Source organism: Heliangelus exortis, chromosome 22 (genome assembly GCF_036169615.1).
Source record: "Heliangelus exortis chromosome 22, bHelExo1.hap1, whole genome shotgun sequence".
Taxonomy (NCBI): domain Eukaryota; kingdom Metazoa; phylum Chordata; class Aves; order Apodiformes; family Trochilidae; genus Heliangelus; species Heliangelus exortis.
The window spans coordinates 9848241-9866524 of record NC_092443.1 but is presented as its reverse complement, the minus strand read 5'-3'; the positions used below and the strand labels follow the sequence as shown (position 1 = coordinate 9866524).

Genomic DNA, 18284 nt, shown 5'->3' with positions numbered 1-18284 from the left:
GGGCCTGAAAGTGTAACCCAGGGACGGGCGTCTGCTCCGCGGGGCTCCCGCTCCTCAACGGCTGAGTCTGGGGGTCCCCCGCACCCTCCCCGCGTCTCCCGGGGATCCTTCCGCACCCCGGGAAGGGGTGCGCCCTCCCGCCTCACCCGGGGGTCCCCCCCACACCCTCCTTCGCTTCACCCGGGGGTCCCTCCGCACCCCTCCCGCCTCACCTGGGGGTCCCTCCTTGCCCCCTGCCTGGCCGGGGAGCCGGGCCCTGTCCCGCCATGGAGCGATACGAGGTGGTGCCGCGGGGAAGGGGGGGTTTGTGGGGTGTCACCCCCATCCCCCGTCCCGGGGTGCGGGGCTCCAGGGAGGGGTTTGTGGCTCTGGGGGTCGCGGGTACCCCTGGGGCTGCGTGTGGCCATGAGGAGGGAGGGGAAGTGTCCTGGGGTCGGGGCAGGTGTCCCCACGGAGCGGTGTGTGGCCCCACGGGGGGGGTGTGTTGGGGTTGGAAGCCCTAAGGGGTGACAGGTGGTCCCCAGGAGGGAAGTGCTGAGGGGTGGGTAGGTGACCCAGGGGTGCTGCGGGTGTTTTTTGCTCAACAGGAGAAAAATGAGAGGAAATGGAACTGGATGGGTGTTAAAGTTCCTGCCAATCCCTCTTCAATGCCCCAGAGGGGAAGGAAAGCCTCTGTGTCTCTCAAGAGTGGGGGAGCAATGGGAGTGCCAGTGGTCTGGAACTGGAGGTGTCTGGAAGTGCCTGGGATGGGTTTCCTGCCTTGGTTATCGACTCCCTGAAGCTGAGTGTCTCTTGTCTCTCCAGGTTCTGGAGGAGCTGCAGCCCGGGGCACTGGGCACCATGTTGGTAGTGAAACTGAAAAGAGGGAAGGGCAGAGGGAAGAAGTATGTGATAAAGCAGGTGAGAAGGTGGTTGCTAGGAAAGAAGAGTCCGTTTGTATGTTTGCCATCACCATGGGCCCTTTGGAGGGTGTAATAAATGGTTGTAAACGGTCATTTTTAACAGGGGTAACAGAAACATGAAGCAGCTTGGCTAGTGGGTAAGAGGAGGCTTACATCTCACTGTGATGCTGTTTTGGAAATCAGAGGATTCAGATCGATGTAATACAATATTGAGGTTAAAAATGGGGAAAGGGGAGCCAGCCTATTTATGCCCCTTAAGTATGTTTTAACCTTATCTTACTGCTACTCTGATAACACAGGAGAAGGACTGGCTAACTGTTGAGGACTCCATAAAAGCTCTGTTTCTGGCAACCTCTCAACAGCATGGCAGCACCAAACATGAGAGATTGCAGCTATTATTGAATAATTATGCCAATTCATACACAATTTGCAGTTCCAGTTATCTTGGTAAGACTGTCCTGTCTTTATATTCAGTTTTCTGTATATTAAAATCTCATCCTTGTCTTCTCTTTGGTGCAGGTTGAATGCATTGATGAAAAGCAAGCAAATGAGGCCCTGAAGGAGGTATCAGTGCAGTTTTTCTTTACTACTTCACTTGCAAAGATCAAAGTCTTAGCAGGACAAAGTATTTTATCCAAAAGGATTAACTAAATAAATACTCAAGATGTAAATCAGGCAGGACTATCTGAGGGGTGTGCTCTCTGCTTAAGCTCAGGACAGTATTTTGTTTTAATTGTTCTTATATTTGAATATCTAGATCCAAATGGACAGCTGCTCTCAGAGTGTACTCCTTTTTCAGAGTTGGTATTTGTTTTGTGCTGAAGACAAAGAGCAAAGCTCATCCTTCTGACCTTTAAGCTGAAGGACAATACTGGTCTGTTTGTAATTTTCTAATAAGAAGTCAATTTTTAACATATTTCATATTTGTATGATCATTTCTCAGAGTTCCACATTGCTTGATGTGAATAATTTAATTAGTTGTTTTCCCTTATGCTTTTTTTGGTCCAAACTTGTTTTGATGCTTCCAGTAAGAAGCAACATCAGAAATACCATGAAACCCCAGAAATTTGTTTCAACAAAATATGTGAAGTGACACCTGATGGATTAGTCTTGCAGCACCCAATATTGTTGCTGCACTTGTCTGTACAGATGTCTCATCCTGCTCCAGAGAGGTGACCTCTGCTGACACTGGGTTTTACTGATGAGTTTGGCCCAGTTTTTCTGCTGCTGAACATATCTGTTGAAATAAATAAAGTTGTGCCAGCTGGGAGCACGGCTCTGAGTTTTTCTGTTGTCTTCACAGTCACAAACACAACTGCAGGAGAGAAAGCTGAATTCTTGTTGCCTTTTGCATCATCAGCAATTTTGCAGAAGTAATTGCTAATTGTTAGAGCCCTGCATGGAAATCAGCTTCAAGGAGATTCATCTTGCTCATATGATCATATTTTCTGAGGTTCAAGCTTGCACAGAGGTTTCTGGAAGTGATGGTTATGCTATTAAAAATTAACTTTCATATTCTAAGATGTGTTCTCATGTCTGGATATTAGGGACTGAAAAAAAGGAGTTGTTTACCTCTCTTCCTTTTATATCCATTTATATCCTTGACTCTCCCAAGGCTGTCACTGTTCTTAGTGAAATATTTTCCCTTCCTTGACACTTGTGCATGGAAATATGTAATAGAGCTTCTCCCAATATGCAAGAATTTGATAGGTGAGACAAGCAAGTCAGGAACTGACTCTGGGTATTATTTAAGGTCCTGTGCATGGGAAGGACTGTGTAGCTATAGAAAGATCTCTCTGTTTTTTTATGTTCTGTGCAGGCAAAGGATTTGCTAAACCTTGAGCATTCACACATCTGTAATTACAAGGAATTGTTTATGACTTGGGATAATGAGGTGAGAATTAAATAGGATTGGTTAAACTTGAACACATGGCTAATGTTGAAGGTGTGTGAGCATTTCTGCAGGTTTAAATTAGGAGTCATTGCTGTGAGATGCTAGGAAAAGGTTATTTGATTTGGAACAAGGCTGCTTTTTTTTAATGCCTTAATGAACATGCTGACAAGCTGTGAGGACCTGTGCAGCTTGTCACGTGGCAGCATTGGTGCTGACTCAGATTCTGATGTTAATCAGGGTGCAATATGGATTTTCATGCCTGCTTGAAAACCCTTTTACAGGAGACAATAGGAAGCTGAAAGCCCTGACTTATTTGCAGATTTTACTCAGGGCTCAGCCATAATTTGTTGATTTTTATGGATATGTATCTGACTTGAACTGTCCCATGTGGCTTCAGATAATTGATTCTTAAAAAAAAACCAACCCAAACAAAATACAGTATGTTTGTTGTTTCTTTTATCTTCCTTTGGAAGATCAGTCATGCCAGAACACCTTGCTACTGGTGATCACTACAGCCACCAGCTTGGCCAAGTGCTCTGTTTTATTTTTTTACTGTGTCTGTTATTGCCTACAGACAATTAGGCAATTTTTCTGTGTTGTTTAATTACAGATATCATCTCTGTTCCTTTGTCTGGTAATGAGACACTTGAGCAAAGGAGATCTTTCATCCCTAATCAAGGAAAAAAGGCAGAAGTCAGAAAAAATATCAGACATGGTAAAAATACAGAAGAGGTACCTGGCAGAGCTGGCAGTCTCACTGTTTTCATGTTTCTTCCTCTCTATTCATTGTATCTCAAAATCCTCCCTGAAATCTTTGAAACAGGGTTTTGCAGAAGGAGGGTTCAGATCTTTTTGCAAGGTCCCAGAAGGAATTTGGAAGTTACTCTGTTTTGCACCCATGTATTTTCCCCTCAACAGGTGATGATGAAGTTCCTGGGGCAGATGGTGGATGCTTTGTTTTATATCCACAAACGAAATATTTTCCACAGGTGAGTAGAAATCTTCTTCTCTTTGTGTGATAAATCATTGGGGTTTTGCAGTGACTTTTGGTTCAGCAAAGCTGAAGTGAAGTTCAGAGGCAGTGAATTTTACTCTTACCAAAGGGGAAGTAGGATATAAAAATTGTGGACTTCATATCTAGATTATTTTTCTGTGGCTTCTGAAGTAATTCCTTTCTAAAGTTCTGTCTGGAATTATCCATTTGGGTAAGGTTTTCCCTCTGTTTTGTCTGAAAGTGCTGAAATGATAATATTTTAATATTGGGAGATTAATTTTAATATTAAATATAACTTAATTACATAGATTGAGTATTTTAATGTTAATTATTTTTATGTATTAATTTTAATGTTAGAATATTTAGTCTTCTGTGAATGCTTACCTTTTGGTGGCTGCCCTGAGCAAGGTATACTTTGTGCATTTAAAGTAAGAGACAACTGTTGCAGTCAGTGTTCACATGAATTTATGTCACAGTCACAAATTTTAAGGCATTCACAATAAAATAATTGGTTTTCATATGATTATTTTCTTTTTTATAATAAAAAAGAAACCCAAAACAACCAACAAAAAATTCCAAACCTCTCACCACCACCCCAGCAGCTCTTCCCCAAACCCCCCCATGCAGTCTGATGTGTGAAGATGCTGGGAACCTGTACTTACATATCATCAGACTTTGATTTCACAGGCTGACAGAAAATATTTATTTATATTTTTGTGCAGAAATCTCAAGCCATCAAACATACTTGTGACTGGTGAAGCATCCTTCATGCTGAGTGACTTCAGTACTGAAACCCTCATGAGAGATGAGATGAAATGGAAAATAAGAGTGGAAGAAAGTAGATAATTATTTTAAGTTTTGTGGGTTTTTTACTTTATTTTTAAGAAGATTTAGTTAAGAATTAATATATTTAGCCCTCAGAAACACATCAGCCAAAGAAAAAAATGATCTTCCCTCCTCCTCTGCTATTTGTCTAAACTATTTGTCATTTAATGCTCATGGGCAGTTGCCTGCAGCACTGTGCTCACAACTGAAATCTGCAGATCTGTCTGTGAGTCTCAGAACTCAGCAGCTGAGACAGTTGGAATCCTTTCTAGCTTTCTACTGAAGCAATAACATTTTAGAAAATGGTTCATTAGTTGCAGTGTTTTTCTCAGTCTTTTGTAGCATATCCCCAGTAAAAAATGTCTGATCCTTGTGGAGTAGCTCTGAATTATTTTTAGACACAAAAGAATTGCCTGCAATACATTTGCAAGAAAAAAACCCACAAACAAAACATGTGTAGTACCATGTCAGCACCATTACTGTATGATTTTTATTTTAACAGATAGCAAGTCTTGGATGGCTCCAGAAACATTTGAGTTTTCTTTTACTGAGAAATCTGACATCTGGTCTCTAGGTTGTATTCTACTTGACATGATGATCTGCTTTGCTCTGAATGTATGTAACAATGTTTAATTATAGATTTAAAATGTCCTGGGCTCTAATGAGTGTGTGAAAGCTCTGCTGACACTCTACTTTTTATAGGAAGAAGAGACAACTTCATTACTGCAGGATATTAGACAGGATACCAACCATCTTCAGGGAGCTGAGTCTCTGATGCAAAGTGGAGGTTACACCTCTTTGCCTTTTTTCCCAATTTTATTTATGATGCTCCAGATTCAGCCCAGCATGAGGCCCACAGCACAGTGAGTTCTGGATGCTTTCCCTTTATTATGTTTTGTCCCTCACAAAGCTGGGAGTGTTAGCTCTTGTTTGAAAGGCTGAGTCAAGGTTGCTGATCTCCCTGCTTTGACAAATTGAGTTATTAAAAGTGTCAGACTTGGTGTTCATCCAGAAGTGGGCATTCTGACATGCACAGGTGGCCTTTTTTGAAGAGTTGCATTTTAAAATAATGTTATATATAGTTTTACAAACCATTAAGTTGCAGCCTAACTGTGGCTTGGTCAATGTAAGATCTTTCTTATCCATTTTAAAGTAAATTGTGTAAGTTATGTCAAATAATCCAGTATTCAAAGACATATTTCTTAATATCAAAATGAAAGTGTTTGTAATTACTGGTTCTAACTTACTGGTTCTGCTTCTGTCTCTTGTAATTGCAGGGATTTGACTGATGTTCCATTTGTTAAGGAATGCCTGACTGTTTCTGGTGCTTCTGCAATACATCTGAAACAGTCTTTTTCTCCCCCAGTACTAAATTTCCTCCTCGATGGAGGAATTGGAACTGTTATAGGTAATAAAGAAAATAAGATCCATGTAATGCTGATTTTAATTTTTTTTAATAGGAAGTAAGCCTCTGTGCTTTCCAGGCAGCATGAAATCTATTTGAAAAGGAATTATTTGACGTTTATTTTACTTGAAATAAAATGGGTGGTAATTTGGAGGCTGGATTGCTCTACAGCTTTCTCTGTAGCCTCCTCGGGCTGCCAACCATACTGCTGCCAAAGCTACATGGGGTCAGAGGTTTTTATTCAGAAAAATTGGGAAGCTCCACTTATTTGGCTGTATTCTACCATGTTTGCTGTTCTATGCCAACCCCAAATCTGCTCTGTTATTTTGCATTTGGATAAGGAAGGTGTTCCCTTAATCTGAGATGGTTATTAGAATAATACAGTTAAAGCCCCTAGCCCTGCTCTGATGTGATGTTCCAACATACCCCAATATTCCAGACCCCAAAATACTTAATTCCCTATACACACAGCAGGGAGGTGAACCATAACCCTGTGATATTTAAATATTTGATGTATAAGTGGAAAATTTTTTCTCTCTTCAACAATCATAAATTACATCATTTTCATTTGAATGAAATCACATCCTGCACAAAATAGAGAAAATATGAGTACTTTTTGTAAGTGTTTGTATCAAATGGTTAGAAGAATTTTCTTGTTTTATGTAGATTTCATGGAGGCTTTCTGGGATATAGAAGAAGCACAGGCTAAAGCCATTGAAAGACTTGCCAACTTTGTAAGAGGCAACAATGGTAGGGCACTTTTTAACTAATTTATTCTGCTCTTTCTTCACATTTGTTATCTATGTCTTCAGTTCTTGCTCTTTGATTCAGGACAATTGAATCACATCATTCAAAGGGACTCAAATTTACTTGAAAACGGAACTCCTGTAATTTTGGAGCACAGAAGCCCACCAAGAATTCTAAGCTGTGTAACTGAACGTTGTCTCAATTTCTTTTCCCCACAGTTTTGCCCTGGCTTCTGAAATTCACAGAACTGATCACTTCTGCCATGAAGTCTCATGTAGATTCTCTCAAGATACAAGTAGATGGTAGCAGTTTATTGCTGGAAATTCTTAGCCAAGGTGCAGTTATGAGACTTCCAACTTGTGCTGGGTGATACAGCCTCTCTTTTATAAAGTTAGGTGTAGCAGGTAGGGTCTGAAAGGGGTTCAGTAATGATTTGGGGGGATAAATTTAAAATAATGGAGAAATCTAGCCAGCTTTATTTAGAGTCTGAATCCTCATGGGCTTTCTTCAGGACTGCCATGCATGAATCCTGTGTTAGTGTTAGTTTTAAATCCAGATCTGGGCTACCAAGTTGATTTTCATGTTATGTAGAGTGTTATCAAATGCATAAATAAGAGATTCTTGGTGTTCTGCTGTTTGAATTTCAAAGCACAGAAGTGAATACTTGATCTTCTCTGTTGGCCCTGCTGTCATTTTCTTGGCAAGTTACTATTTTTAAACTGTATCATTATCAGGAGGTTTTGGGGTAAGAATTTTTTTTTTCAGAAAAAGAAAACTTGAAGTAGCTTTAGGTTTGCTGTGTGATGAAATGCTGTTAATTGAATGTTTTACTTACAATGACAGCAGGGTGTCTGGACTTCATTCACGGCCACTGAAATCTCTGTTGTGTCCAAATGTTTCTTTTTGGCAGCTCTGGAGCAGGATGTGGTGCTGCCCATGGATGAAAACATGACCATCTCTCTGTTAGGGACAGTGAGAAGACACTCTGAAAATGAAGAGTTACTTTCCCTGGTTTGCACATTGCTGATGGTTATTTCAGCCAGTGGTGGGTCACCTTGTTAATTTTGGGGGAATACTTTTAGTTTTCTGCTTTTATGATCTAATCCAAGACATAATGCAGAACTTGTGATCTCACTGAGAGCTGAGGAGGTCTCTAGGTATTAAATAGTGATAATGCTGGTAGGAATGGCTGGATATTGGTAAGATCACACTCCTGAAAGCTTAAGGTATGTGCTGAGGCTTCAGGTGGTTGCAGATTTGTATCTGCTGGAGTGGTCCTGTATTTCATCTTGTTTTGGGAAGAAGTACAAATTGTGCAAGTAATAGTGCCTGGGAAAACAGGGGCATAGAACCTGGGATCTATTTTTCTCTGTGCCATGGTGAATTGAAATTGAAACCATTCCACCTAATTTCCCTACTTTGCTTTTTTCTCTGGAGATTGTTATTGCTAAATATTTATAGTATTTTTTCCATTTGTTTTCAGTGTCAGTTCTACAGTCATCAGAAGACTGCTTTTTATGAATGGTTAAAAAAGATTTAGCAGCAAGGGGACAATCTTAAAAAACAAACAAAGCCAAACACAAAATGTCAGGTACAAATAAAATTACCATCTAAGACCAAACTATTTTTATACCGAGTTTCACAGCTCTGCTGCTGAGGTAGATGGAATTCCTAAGTTGCAAACAGTTGAAACATTGTGATTTAGATTCTCTCATCCTTTTCTGCTCTGTGAATTTCACATCTGTGAAGTCAAAGGATGGCAAAGCCTCCACCTGAAAGGGTCACTTGTGCTTAACACAATGCTTAAGAGCATCTGGGGAGAGTTTGGTCTTGTTTGCTTTTGTCCTGCTGCTGGTATCAGGTTACTGGTTTGTTATCACTGGTTAAACAGGGTTAGCAGTGCTGTGTGTTTCAAGGCTGGTGAGTGGGACAAAAATACCACAATCTATAGATTTTTTTTTTTTTTTTTTCTGTGCTTTTCAGAAGTTGCTGCAGAGAATCTAAGGAAAGCTGGATTAATTCCAGACCTCCTGTCAATTTTAAGAAATTTTCTCCCTAACGAGCAGATTTGCCTCTCTTGCTGTGGAGTTCTCTGGAGTTTGGCTGTGAGTGGTGAGTAGAACACAGCAAGGATTGTGCCTGGGCTCATGTGACTGAAAGGCAGCAGGTATTGTGCCTCACTGAAGTCAAATGTTCCTCTTGCTGGGGCTGAATTCTTCTTCTTTTTCCCACTCTGGAGACAGAGTCTTCACAGCACTAAAATATCTAAGTAGTGATCCAGAGCTAAGTGTGGGAAAATGGAAAACTAATGCAGACTAATTAGCAATTCTTATTGTGTTAAGGTGTCAAATCAAATCTTTATTGTTTAAGCCAGGATATGGCTTATGAACAGACTGTCAGAAATTAAAAGGTACACACACAGTTTTCTAGTTTTGCCATTCATGGTTTTGTTCTGCTCTTAGCAGAGGGATTGCAGTGCAAATAGCAGATTAGGTATCAGAAGAGCATGAGGAGTTAACATCTTATTTCTTTGCATCATGTTTCTCTTGGCAGTACTGGGCTAAATCTTTTTTATTTTTTTTTTTTTAATGTGATTGGCAGTGTGGCAAGTGGACTCCTCCCATTCAGCTTTCTGCAATAAACATTACTATTTATTAGTCCTGTACAATTTGGTTTGGTTTTATACATTTTTGTTTTGTTTTTGGATTCCTTCCCTCTGCTGTTGCCCACACAAAAATAGTGTTCCATTATTGCACTGCCATCATTTATTAAGGTTTTACTGATTATAATTTGATATACCATGTGTTTATGATATTACTTGGTGAAGCAACTCTGACTTACTCCCTTTTTGTTATGGTAATTCAGAGAATAATGTAGACCAAGCCTTGCTGGAAAGTGGTGTCCCTGTTACCTCTGCAGTCCTTCAGGAGCACCTCCAGAATGAAAGAGTTGCTGAGTCAGCTTGCTCAGCTCTGTGGGCACTTTCACTCCAAGGTGTGTTTGTTTCCCCACCATCCCTGTCAGCACTTCTGCCTGGGATACAGGCTGCTTGTCCTTAGCAGGCTCTGCAGATGGCAGCAGAGTTAGGAACTTCTGTCTTCTCAGCTCCTCTTCCCTGCACTTGCTCTCTCCCCAGGCTGTTTGTGATCAGCTGCAGTAATTAGATAATTAGGGGCTGCAGGGGGGAACTGGGCCCATGGGCAGCTCAGGAACTGTGTTGTGCAGAGCTTTTGCTCTGCCCTCTCTCTCAAAACCAAGAATCCCCTTAGTGTTACTCCTTTAAAAACAGCAGTAGTGTTGTGCAGCAGTCTGGGAGGTTTGTTTTCATGCCTTTTGATTTGTAAATTATGAACAATATTTCAGATTAAATAATCTCCTTCATTAGCATGTGCACTGCAGCACATCCTTGCTCTTATTTCTTCTTCCTGCAAGAACATTGCTGTCCATTCCCCTGCTGCCCTGCACTTGTCCCATCCTCCCACTAGTAAGAGTTGTGCAAAACACCCCAGGCAAGCTCATTTCTAGTATTCACCTTTTGGAGAATGAAGAGGAATCTTGACATAGAACAGGTATGAGAAATTTTTCCTGGACCCCTGGATTGAGTTATAGTAAAGCTTTTTTGGGGCCTTTTTTTCCTGCAGTGCAGGATTTCACATGATTTCTTTGTAACTTGTATCAGACAATTTAAAAAGTCATTTCAGAACAGGAGGCAGAAGTTGAAATGCTGATGAGTATTTTAAAGGCTTTTGAGTATATCTAATTTTGGGGGGGCTTGAACATGTTGTTTGGGTTTTTTTTTTCTTTTAAAGGCTGTGTAACTGAGGATGAATATGAGCCCACAACCATGCTTCTGCTGGAGGCTCTCAGGACCAACCCAGAGAGACCCATGCTGGTGAAGAACACCTGCCTGGCTTTGGCAAGCCTCCTAAGGCTGTCTGGTAACACCCAGCATTTCTCTTTTATGAATTACAAACCAGCTCAGAAGGGGAGGTTTCTGTTTAGCTCAAGAGTTCATATTGGAATTGGCACCTGCTCTCCCCAGTTCTTTTTTTGTAGGAAGGGAAGAGATGGTGGGACTGGAGGTACAAATTTTTTTTCTTCCCATGGGTCCAGCATGACTGCGTGATTAGGTCAGCACAATCTAACTTAACAACAAACCTAACTAAAACACTTCAGTGTGCTGTTACTTATTTTAAAATTAATTTTTTCAACTGTGGAAAGGGGTTGAGCTCAATCAGTGTGAAAACAGTAAACATGAAAATATCACTTCTGCCATATGTGACAGTGCCAGCTGCATGTAAGATCTTCTACTTGTTGCCTGAATGTACTTCAAAGTAGCTTTTAGGAAGGCAGAAAATAACAGAAATTACTTCCTGGGTAAATATTAGCTTGTGTGCTACCTGGAGTAGGAGACTGCAAAGCAGATAATGCAGCCTGCAGTTACCAGGTAATCCAGCAGTGTTTATCTCTCTTTCAGAAATACCAGCTTTGAGATTTATTACTGACCCAAAAGGCAGTGGAATAAACCTGCTCAGAGATGCCTACCACCTTCTCTTTGATGATGCAGAAGTGGTGGAAAGTATCTGTGTGCTGATGAAGGAGATGGTTCAGCATGGTGAGCCTGTGCTGCTTGTTGAGTCTCTTCCTCTTCCCATCCACAAGAGAGTAAAGAAAACCCTAACAGCAGCTGCTTGGAGATGTGTTGCTCTGTACCTGAGTGCTCTGTACCTGAGTGCTCTGTACCTGAGTGCTCTGTACCTGAGTGCTCTGTACCTGAGTGCTCTGTACCTGAGTGCTCTGTACCTGAGTGCTCTGTACCTGAGTGCTCTGTACCTGAGTGCTCTGTACCTGAGTGCTCTGTACCTGAGTGCTCTGTACCTGAGTGCTCTGTACCTGAGTGCTCTGTACCTGAGTGAGCTGTACCTGAGAAAGGACTGGTTGGAACTGAATAAAAGCCCCTCTGATGCTGTAGTAACTTCATCTTGTTTTGCCTTCTGTTTGTGAAGGTCTGTCCCCTCCCTGCTCCTCTTCAGCTCCTGCTGACACCAGTTGTAACCATAAATAATCCTGTTAATTTACATTACAGATGATGTTGTGAAGGAGATGCTGTCCCAGAAAATGGAAGACTTGCTGTCTGAAATAAAAATCTGTTTTTCATCTAGCATGGTATGTACAAGTCACTGTGATAATTAAGGGTCAATGCTTAGTGTGGTATTTCTGGTTTAGGCTTTATCATGTTTAGATAGGTGGAGTTACACAGGGCAGCCCCTGACAGAATTAGGAGTATAAGGTGTGAAGAGTTTCTAAGAATAGTTTTAATTACTGAAAAGAACCAGTTGAAAGTGTTTGGTTTCTTTTTTCCTTTATGCTGTCAATTTTAAAAAATATTTTGTGGTCTCCTGGGACACTGCATTAATTTACTACACTCTTCATCCTAAGCAGGCTCAAGTTTACAGGAGTAAGTATATTGCATCCAATTATTTTTAAGTGACATCCTTAAAAAAACAACAAAACCAAAAAACAAATGCTTGGGACAGTTTGCCTGAAGATTTAATTATGCTAAATTCCAACAAAGTTAACTGTTGAAACACCAGAAACAGCAAAATTATTCAAGCTCTGTAATGTGTTGCACTAATATTTTCTTAGCAATGACTTGCTGTCAAAAAAACAGTAATTACAAGTTTGTTTCATCAGGCCTGATTAATCTTGAATTTTCTCTTGCAGTTGCACTTTTAGCCTGCTCACAGGATTTGTCTCAGACAAATAAACCTGTCACACATAAACCTGTTCAGTGTCTCCTGCAGGCACCACCTGCACCACTGAGATGGACACTGCAGTTAGGAGGTAGTGCAGAAAAAAAAGAATCACAAAAGAGCAGAAAACTCCCTCTTCTGTTGTAAAAATAACTCATTGTTCCCTGTGGCTCCTGCTGACAGAGAAAGAAAACTTTCCTGCTGGCAGTGCAGGGTGTGAGAGGCAATTGGTAGCTCTCCCAAACCTTTGCTGCCTTCCAGGAGCCACCTGGGTTAAATCCCAGCTTTAGTATTCACTCTGGTGATTCTGACTGCTCTGGATTTTGCAGAATCAGCCCCCCCAGGTGTTTAAAAAATACTCACTCTAAAGGCCTCTGTTAGACACAGTTTTTATTAATAAATGAATATAAAAATAAGTGAAGCAATAAAGTAATCTTGTATTTGACAATTCTCACTTTTCTCTCCAGGAGATAATGACCCTTGTGGATGCAACACTTCTGAAACTGGAACAAGAAAAACTTTTCATCTAAGAACAAGACATTCACACTTCTGGTTCAGATATAAAAGCCTGGATCCTCCAGATACAGTTTAAAAGTTTTTTCTCACCAGAAAGATTCACATTGGGCCATTAACAATATATAAAGTTATTTATGATGTTGACTGAAGAACAACTGTGAAACTAACAGCAATAATTAAGAAGTCAGCTTACTTTGTAGACTTTAAAATATCTGAAATAAAAGATTTTAGTCTTGGAAGTTTCCACAAAGCAATGACAGCATCTTCCTTCATCCATTATAATTTAGAAACATTTTTTTTAACTTGGTGTATATTTCCTTTGCAGAAATCAAACTGCTGGAAACCCTTCAGAAATGCAGGCATTTTTTACAAGTATTGTTAAAACTCAGCAGTAGGCATCAGACAGGGATTATCCAGAGAGAGGACACCAGCAGTAGTCTGGATTTTATGAAGTAGCTGCTGTCAGTTCTGAGTTGTCTCTAAATCTGCCCTGGAATGTGACATGAAGGTAGCAAATGCTGCAGATAAAACCAGAGGAGGCAGAATCCTTCACGTTTTACATTTTTTGTTGTTAGATTTGTTCTTAAGAGCAGCTTCCCATTTCTTTTTCTCTAGGGTGTACAGTCTCATTGCTGCCTGTGCATCCTGAATCTGAAAGGGAAAAGGAGCTGAATGAAACAGCTGATGTGGTTTAAGAACATGACTGTTAATGACCAGACAAATCTCCCATTATTTTAGTACATGCTTCCAATTAACATTTAATCATCTCTTTCTAGATGTAGGTTCTGTGGCAAGGGCATAAACACATATTCAGAATGCATGGCCACACACTTCTTTCTGCTCCTGATTTGGAAAGCCATAATGGGAAAATGCTTTTGATACAGAACTTGGGAGAAACCCTCCCAATCTGCCCTGCTTTCCAGCTCCTGTCCCTGTTACATCACCAGCAGCAGGCTCTCAGCACTATTTTATCCACCCCCCACCACAATGGTGCACAATGCTGCTTCTGAGGTAAGCAGTAGATACTTGAGAATTACTTTTTTCCCCAGGGATCTTAAAATAAGAATTAATATTTAAACAAAATACAGTTGACTCGTGCAAAAAGATGTTTATGAAAATCTGGAAATAATCCAAGTGGAATCAGCCACACAGGAGCAAGGAAGCAGAGCTGACATCTCACTGCATGCTGGTGTCCAAACAGAGCTGAAGCCACAACATTCTGGACTGAACCCAGATCCCAGAGGCAAAGTGCTGATCTGCCCCAAAATGAGTGATGATCACTTACTGAGCAGTGCTCTGAGGTCTGCACCTGGACATGGAGCAGTCTCTCACAGAGCAGCTTCAGGGAGGGCCTCCCACTCTAGGAAGAGGAAAGACAGGTTGATGCTCTCTTGCAGTATGGGAAATATATATAGGTGTAGATATATATATATATATATACATACATATATATATATATATATATATATATATATATATATAAATACTAATTTGTCTACTCCTCAAAGTGTGGCACTTCTCAGCTTCTGTCAAGAATAAATGTGATTTATGCATGTGCTGCTGAGAGGATTTTATGTACATTTCCTACCCTAAAGATTTCTGCTTTGTTGTGAAAAAGAAAACCTGAGTATGTATTTACAAAACTTAAAATATCTCCCTGTAATCTGAGCATTTACTCCTGCAGCTTAAGCAGAAACTTGAAGCCATCTATTTCCTTATATCCCTATGGATATCCCCATGGAAACAAAGCCATGAAGAAGGTGGCATGACCCTCACTGTAAGCACCACTCCAGCAGCCTGCTTTGCTCTCCTTGCAAATGCTGCAGAATGGGAGAGCCACAGAATTTAGAGCACAGGTACTGGGGGTTTGTCCTGAACTCAGAGACTTCCTGAGGTATTTCAGACACTGTGGAACCCATGACTGGAGTGGTATTTTCAAGTGACAAAAAGCAGGCAAGCCTGTTTTGGGCAGGAAAGAAGGAACAAGGGTTAGGGACAAGTTTAGAGTCAAGTTAATTCTTCTCTAATTCAAGTTAATTCCTCTAATTAACCTTCCTGACAGTTTCTTACCTTGACTCTCTCTCTGAAGGGTTTGTACTTTTGTGTGTCACGTATTTTCTTCTTAGGATGATCCAGAAGCAGGACCTGGAAGAGATGACATTTCCAGTCCAAAACCTGTTGTTGCATTAAAATTTATCCAGCTGAACATGCAGCTTCCTGCCCTTTCCTTCCCTCCTTTATAGGGAATAGTTCAAAACCATGAATAGTTCAAAAACAAGGCCAAGATCACCCAGACCCTGGATTCAAGAAGCACAGTTCCACCTGCTCTGAGAAACAGCTGAACCTGGAGGCACTGCTGCAAACATGACATCAGGTACCTGTCTCTGGGAATCATGACCAGGCTGCTGAGCTTTAGGGCAAAGCAAAGCCTTTTTTTCATCATTTTATTTCTTTCCTGGCTCTTTAGTGGTCAGATCAGTGCCATGAGCAACAGAATTTGGAAGTTAAAGAACTTCCGTGGGCAAGAGGCTGGGGCTGTAACTGGTGCAGCATGAAATGACCCAAAACTGACAACACAGTTGTAGTTTCTAGGAGCCCAGGTGTGTTCATCTGATCCAGAATGATGCCTTAGAAATTTAACCAGTCTGAAATTTTTGGAGTTGTCCTCAGAACAAGCAGTGTCCCAGCAGGTACCTTCAGGTCATTGCGTAGAGCGTGGCCAACCAAAATCCTTCCCTTCAAGATGTTGGCCACCTCCTTCTGAACTGTTGTAAAATCTTCACCTAAAAACACCACACAAGGAGACACTCAGCATCACTCCACAGGTCAGCACACAGATGAGATACAGGTAGAGCACTACAGCTTTCCTGTGGAAGCAGCTGTACCCTTGGGGCTGCAATCATGCCAGAACAGCACCCTGAGTTCCCCACAGAGCACAGCACCAAAAGGAAAGGAACTCCCTGTAATTCCCATACCATGATCCATGAGTTCATTTCTTCCAGGGCATTAGTGACCACTCTCTAAAAAGCACTTCTTACCACAATTTCTTTTCAGCACTGAATTTCTCCATTTCCCATAACCAGGTCTAAAGCTTTTCCAACCCAACGAGGCTTCTGTGCTTGATAAATTTTTCCTCCTTAAAGAACATTTTTTTGGGGAAAAACCTACCTGTATTTATATTCTCAGGGCGAATGCCACTGACAGCTGTTCTGTAATCTGTCACCTCCTCTGTGGGTTTGACATATTTGTCATAAATGCACTTCCCAAACTGGTTGACAATGGACACACGAGCCACGATGCTGTCTTCACCCTTGGCTCCCACTCCCACCATCTCACAGTCCATGGCTATGGCTCTTGTCAGCCTGCAGGGAAAAGGACACTTTGGGGACAGCTCTGTCCCAGGGACCTCCCTGGGCACTTCACAAGGGTCACACATTGATACAGAGAGGGGAAATTTGGCAGCTGGGTCTCAGCAGGCTGGGGTAGATTCAGCTCAAGCTTTGCAGCTACAAACAGTGATAAGAAGATGACTGCTGCTGCCAACCTTCCTGCTGGAATTCCACTCACCCTTCAGAAGCTTTTTCTTTAACCAGCACCTGCTCCAAAGGCTTCTTGGATTCATCTGTTTCAAGTCCCATCTTCCTTCTAGCAATTTTTGCTGCTTCAGGTCCTATTGCTGCCTCAATGTCTTTTGGATCAACATCATCAAACCAGATCTCAGCCCTGGTAAGTCAAGATTTAATTACATTTAATAGGAAAGCAGTCTTGCACCTCTGGAGTGCAGAAAAAGCACGTTTGTTTATTTATTAAATCAAGAAATTATGTCTGAAAATCAGTCTTCTCCTGTCACCTGTGCAGGTTTGTGGCTCTATCTGAGGAGCAGAGGCAATGTGCCATATTTCTCCCAAAACTTGGCCTGGAAGAGTGCAGCTCTTTGAATGTGCTGCTCTGTGCACACCTCCCAAAATAAACACATCCAGGTATGATGCCTGAAGTACTCACTCTTTGGGTTGCTGCTCCACGTGTTCTTCAGTTTTCTTCCTCTTATGTTTTACATCACCATTCTCCTTTAAAACATTCCCATTTTTCTTTTTTTCTTGACAGCCTTTTCCATTGCTTTTGCTACTATTTAAGTTATTCTCTCTTGCAGCCTTCTTGGACTTTGGCTGAGCAGGATTGTCTTTAGAAGACCCACTGTCCATTTTCTGGCTGGATTTGGCCTTTACCACCTTCCCCTTCCCTTGGGTGGCTGGGACCTCTTGCCCACCTCCTACTTTCAGTGGATTCTTCTTTTTGCTGTGTGTTTGGCATGTGGAGAGGGACCCATTGGAGCTTTTTGCCTTTTGTTTCAGTAGCTAAAATGAAAGCAGAGGAGAAAAAAAAAAAGGGAGGTGGGGTGGGTGGGTAGGAAAGGATTATTATTCTCTATTTGTGACCCCACCATCTCTCCTGAGGGTACTTGAGCTCTGGAGGAATTCCCTACAGCGGGATGTCCCACAGCTCCCTGCCTGCAGCACTTGGACACCGACATTATTGATCATGATGATATTTTTAATTATTCCCTACAACGTGGGGCTGCGTTGGACAACGCTGGCCCCAGGCTCCCTCGCAGGCCCCAGCGCTCCCGGGATGACTCTAAGCTCGCCCCAGTCTCCCCTCCCGTCCCCTCACCTCCTGCAGCGCTCTCCAGTTGCAGGAGATCTCCGTGGGGGTGCGGGGAGGCGCAGCCGCCGCCACGCCGGGGCCTTTCCCCACCGCCGCCTCTTCCCCGTTCCGGACCTTCTTCCTCCTCCTCCTCTTCCTCTTGCCCTTCCCGGGGGCCGCAGCGCTGGGTGCCGGGGGTTCTTGGGGCTTCTGCTTCGCCATGCGGGGCTGAGGGACCGAACCCGAACCGGGCCTGAGGAACCCAACCCGAACCGGCCCGCGTTAACCTTCCCCTCTATGGCGGGACCGCGCAGCGCTGCACCGGCCCGGCGGGGAACACTGACCTGCCCTTGAGTTCCGGGCTGCGGGGCCTGGCCCGGTTCCCCCCCCTTTGCTCTCCGCTGTCAAGGCGAGGCGTGCGGGACCCTGCGGGGCACAGCTTGAACCCCACGCAGCCCCTGTCCATCCCCACACACACACACTCCTCGCATCGCCCCTTGGCCGCTCAGGCTGCCCCGAAGCTTCGTCACTGCTCTGGCCGCAGCAAACATTGCGCAAACCCTTTCTCCCCCCTCAGCTGTCCCTGCGAGCCCTCGGATCCTTC

General features: G+C 42.4%; 2 protein-coding genes across 4 annotated transcripts; one reads left to right on the top strand and one right to left on the bottom strand.

Moving 5' to 3' along the window:
- Positions 1 to 13286, top strand: STKLD1 (serine/threonine kinase like domain containing 1). 2 transcript variants are annotated; one of them, XM_071765807.1, is made up of 19 exons: positions 1 to 281; positions 805 to 900; positions 1422 to 1466; positions 2722 to 2796; positions 3407 to 3511; positions 3715 to 3785; positions 4513 to 4628; positions 5118 to 5230; positions 5318 to 5478; positions 5893 to 6023; positions 6687 to 6770; positions 6986 to 7102; positions 7678 to 7812; positions 8751 to 8879; positions 9633 to 9761; positions 10577 to 10705; positions 11245 to 11382; positions 11854 to 11933; positions 12988 to 13286. In XM_071765807.1, exons 1-19 carry the CDS (start codon positions 267 to 269, stop codon positions 13048 to 13050), a joined length of 1932 nt encoding a protein of 643 aa, XP_071621908.1. In that variant the 5' UTR covers positions 1 to 266; the 3' UTR covers positions 13051 to 13286. The 2 variants fall into 2 exon arrangements, with proteins under 2 accessions (XP_071621908.1, XP_071621909.1); XM_071765808.1 differs by lacking the exon at positions 2722 to 2796.
- REXO4 (REX4 homolog, 3'-5' exonuclease) lies at positions 12893 to 18211 on the bottom strand. 2 transcript variants are annotated; one of them, XM_071765809.1, is made up of 8 exons: positions 17708 to 18211; positions 17039 to 17391; positions 16604 to 16759; positions 16205 to 16398; positions 15731 to 15819; positions 15107 to 15181; positions 14322 to 14396; positions 12893 to 13687 (listed from the first exon to the last, which is right to left on the bottom strand). In XM_071765809.1, exons 1-8 carry the CDS (start codon positions 17900 to 17902, stop codon positions 13586 to 13588), a joined length of 1239 nt encoding a protein of 412 aa, XP_071621910.1. In that variant the 5' UTR covers positions 17903 to 18211; the 3' UTR covers positions 12893 to 13585. The 2 variants fall into 2 exon arrangements, with proteins under 2 accessions (XP_071621910.1, XP_071621911.1); XM_071765810.1 differs by lacking the exon at positions 14322 to 14396 and having other exon boundaries at positions 17708 to 18182.
- Between the last annotated feature and the right edge of the window lie 73 nt (positions 18212 to 18284).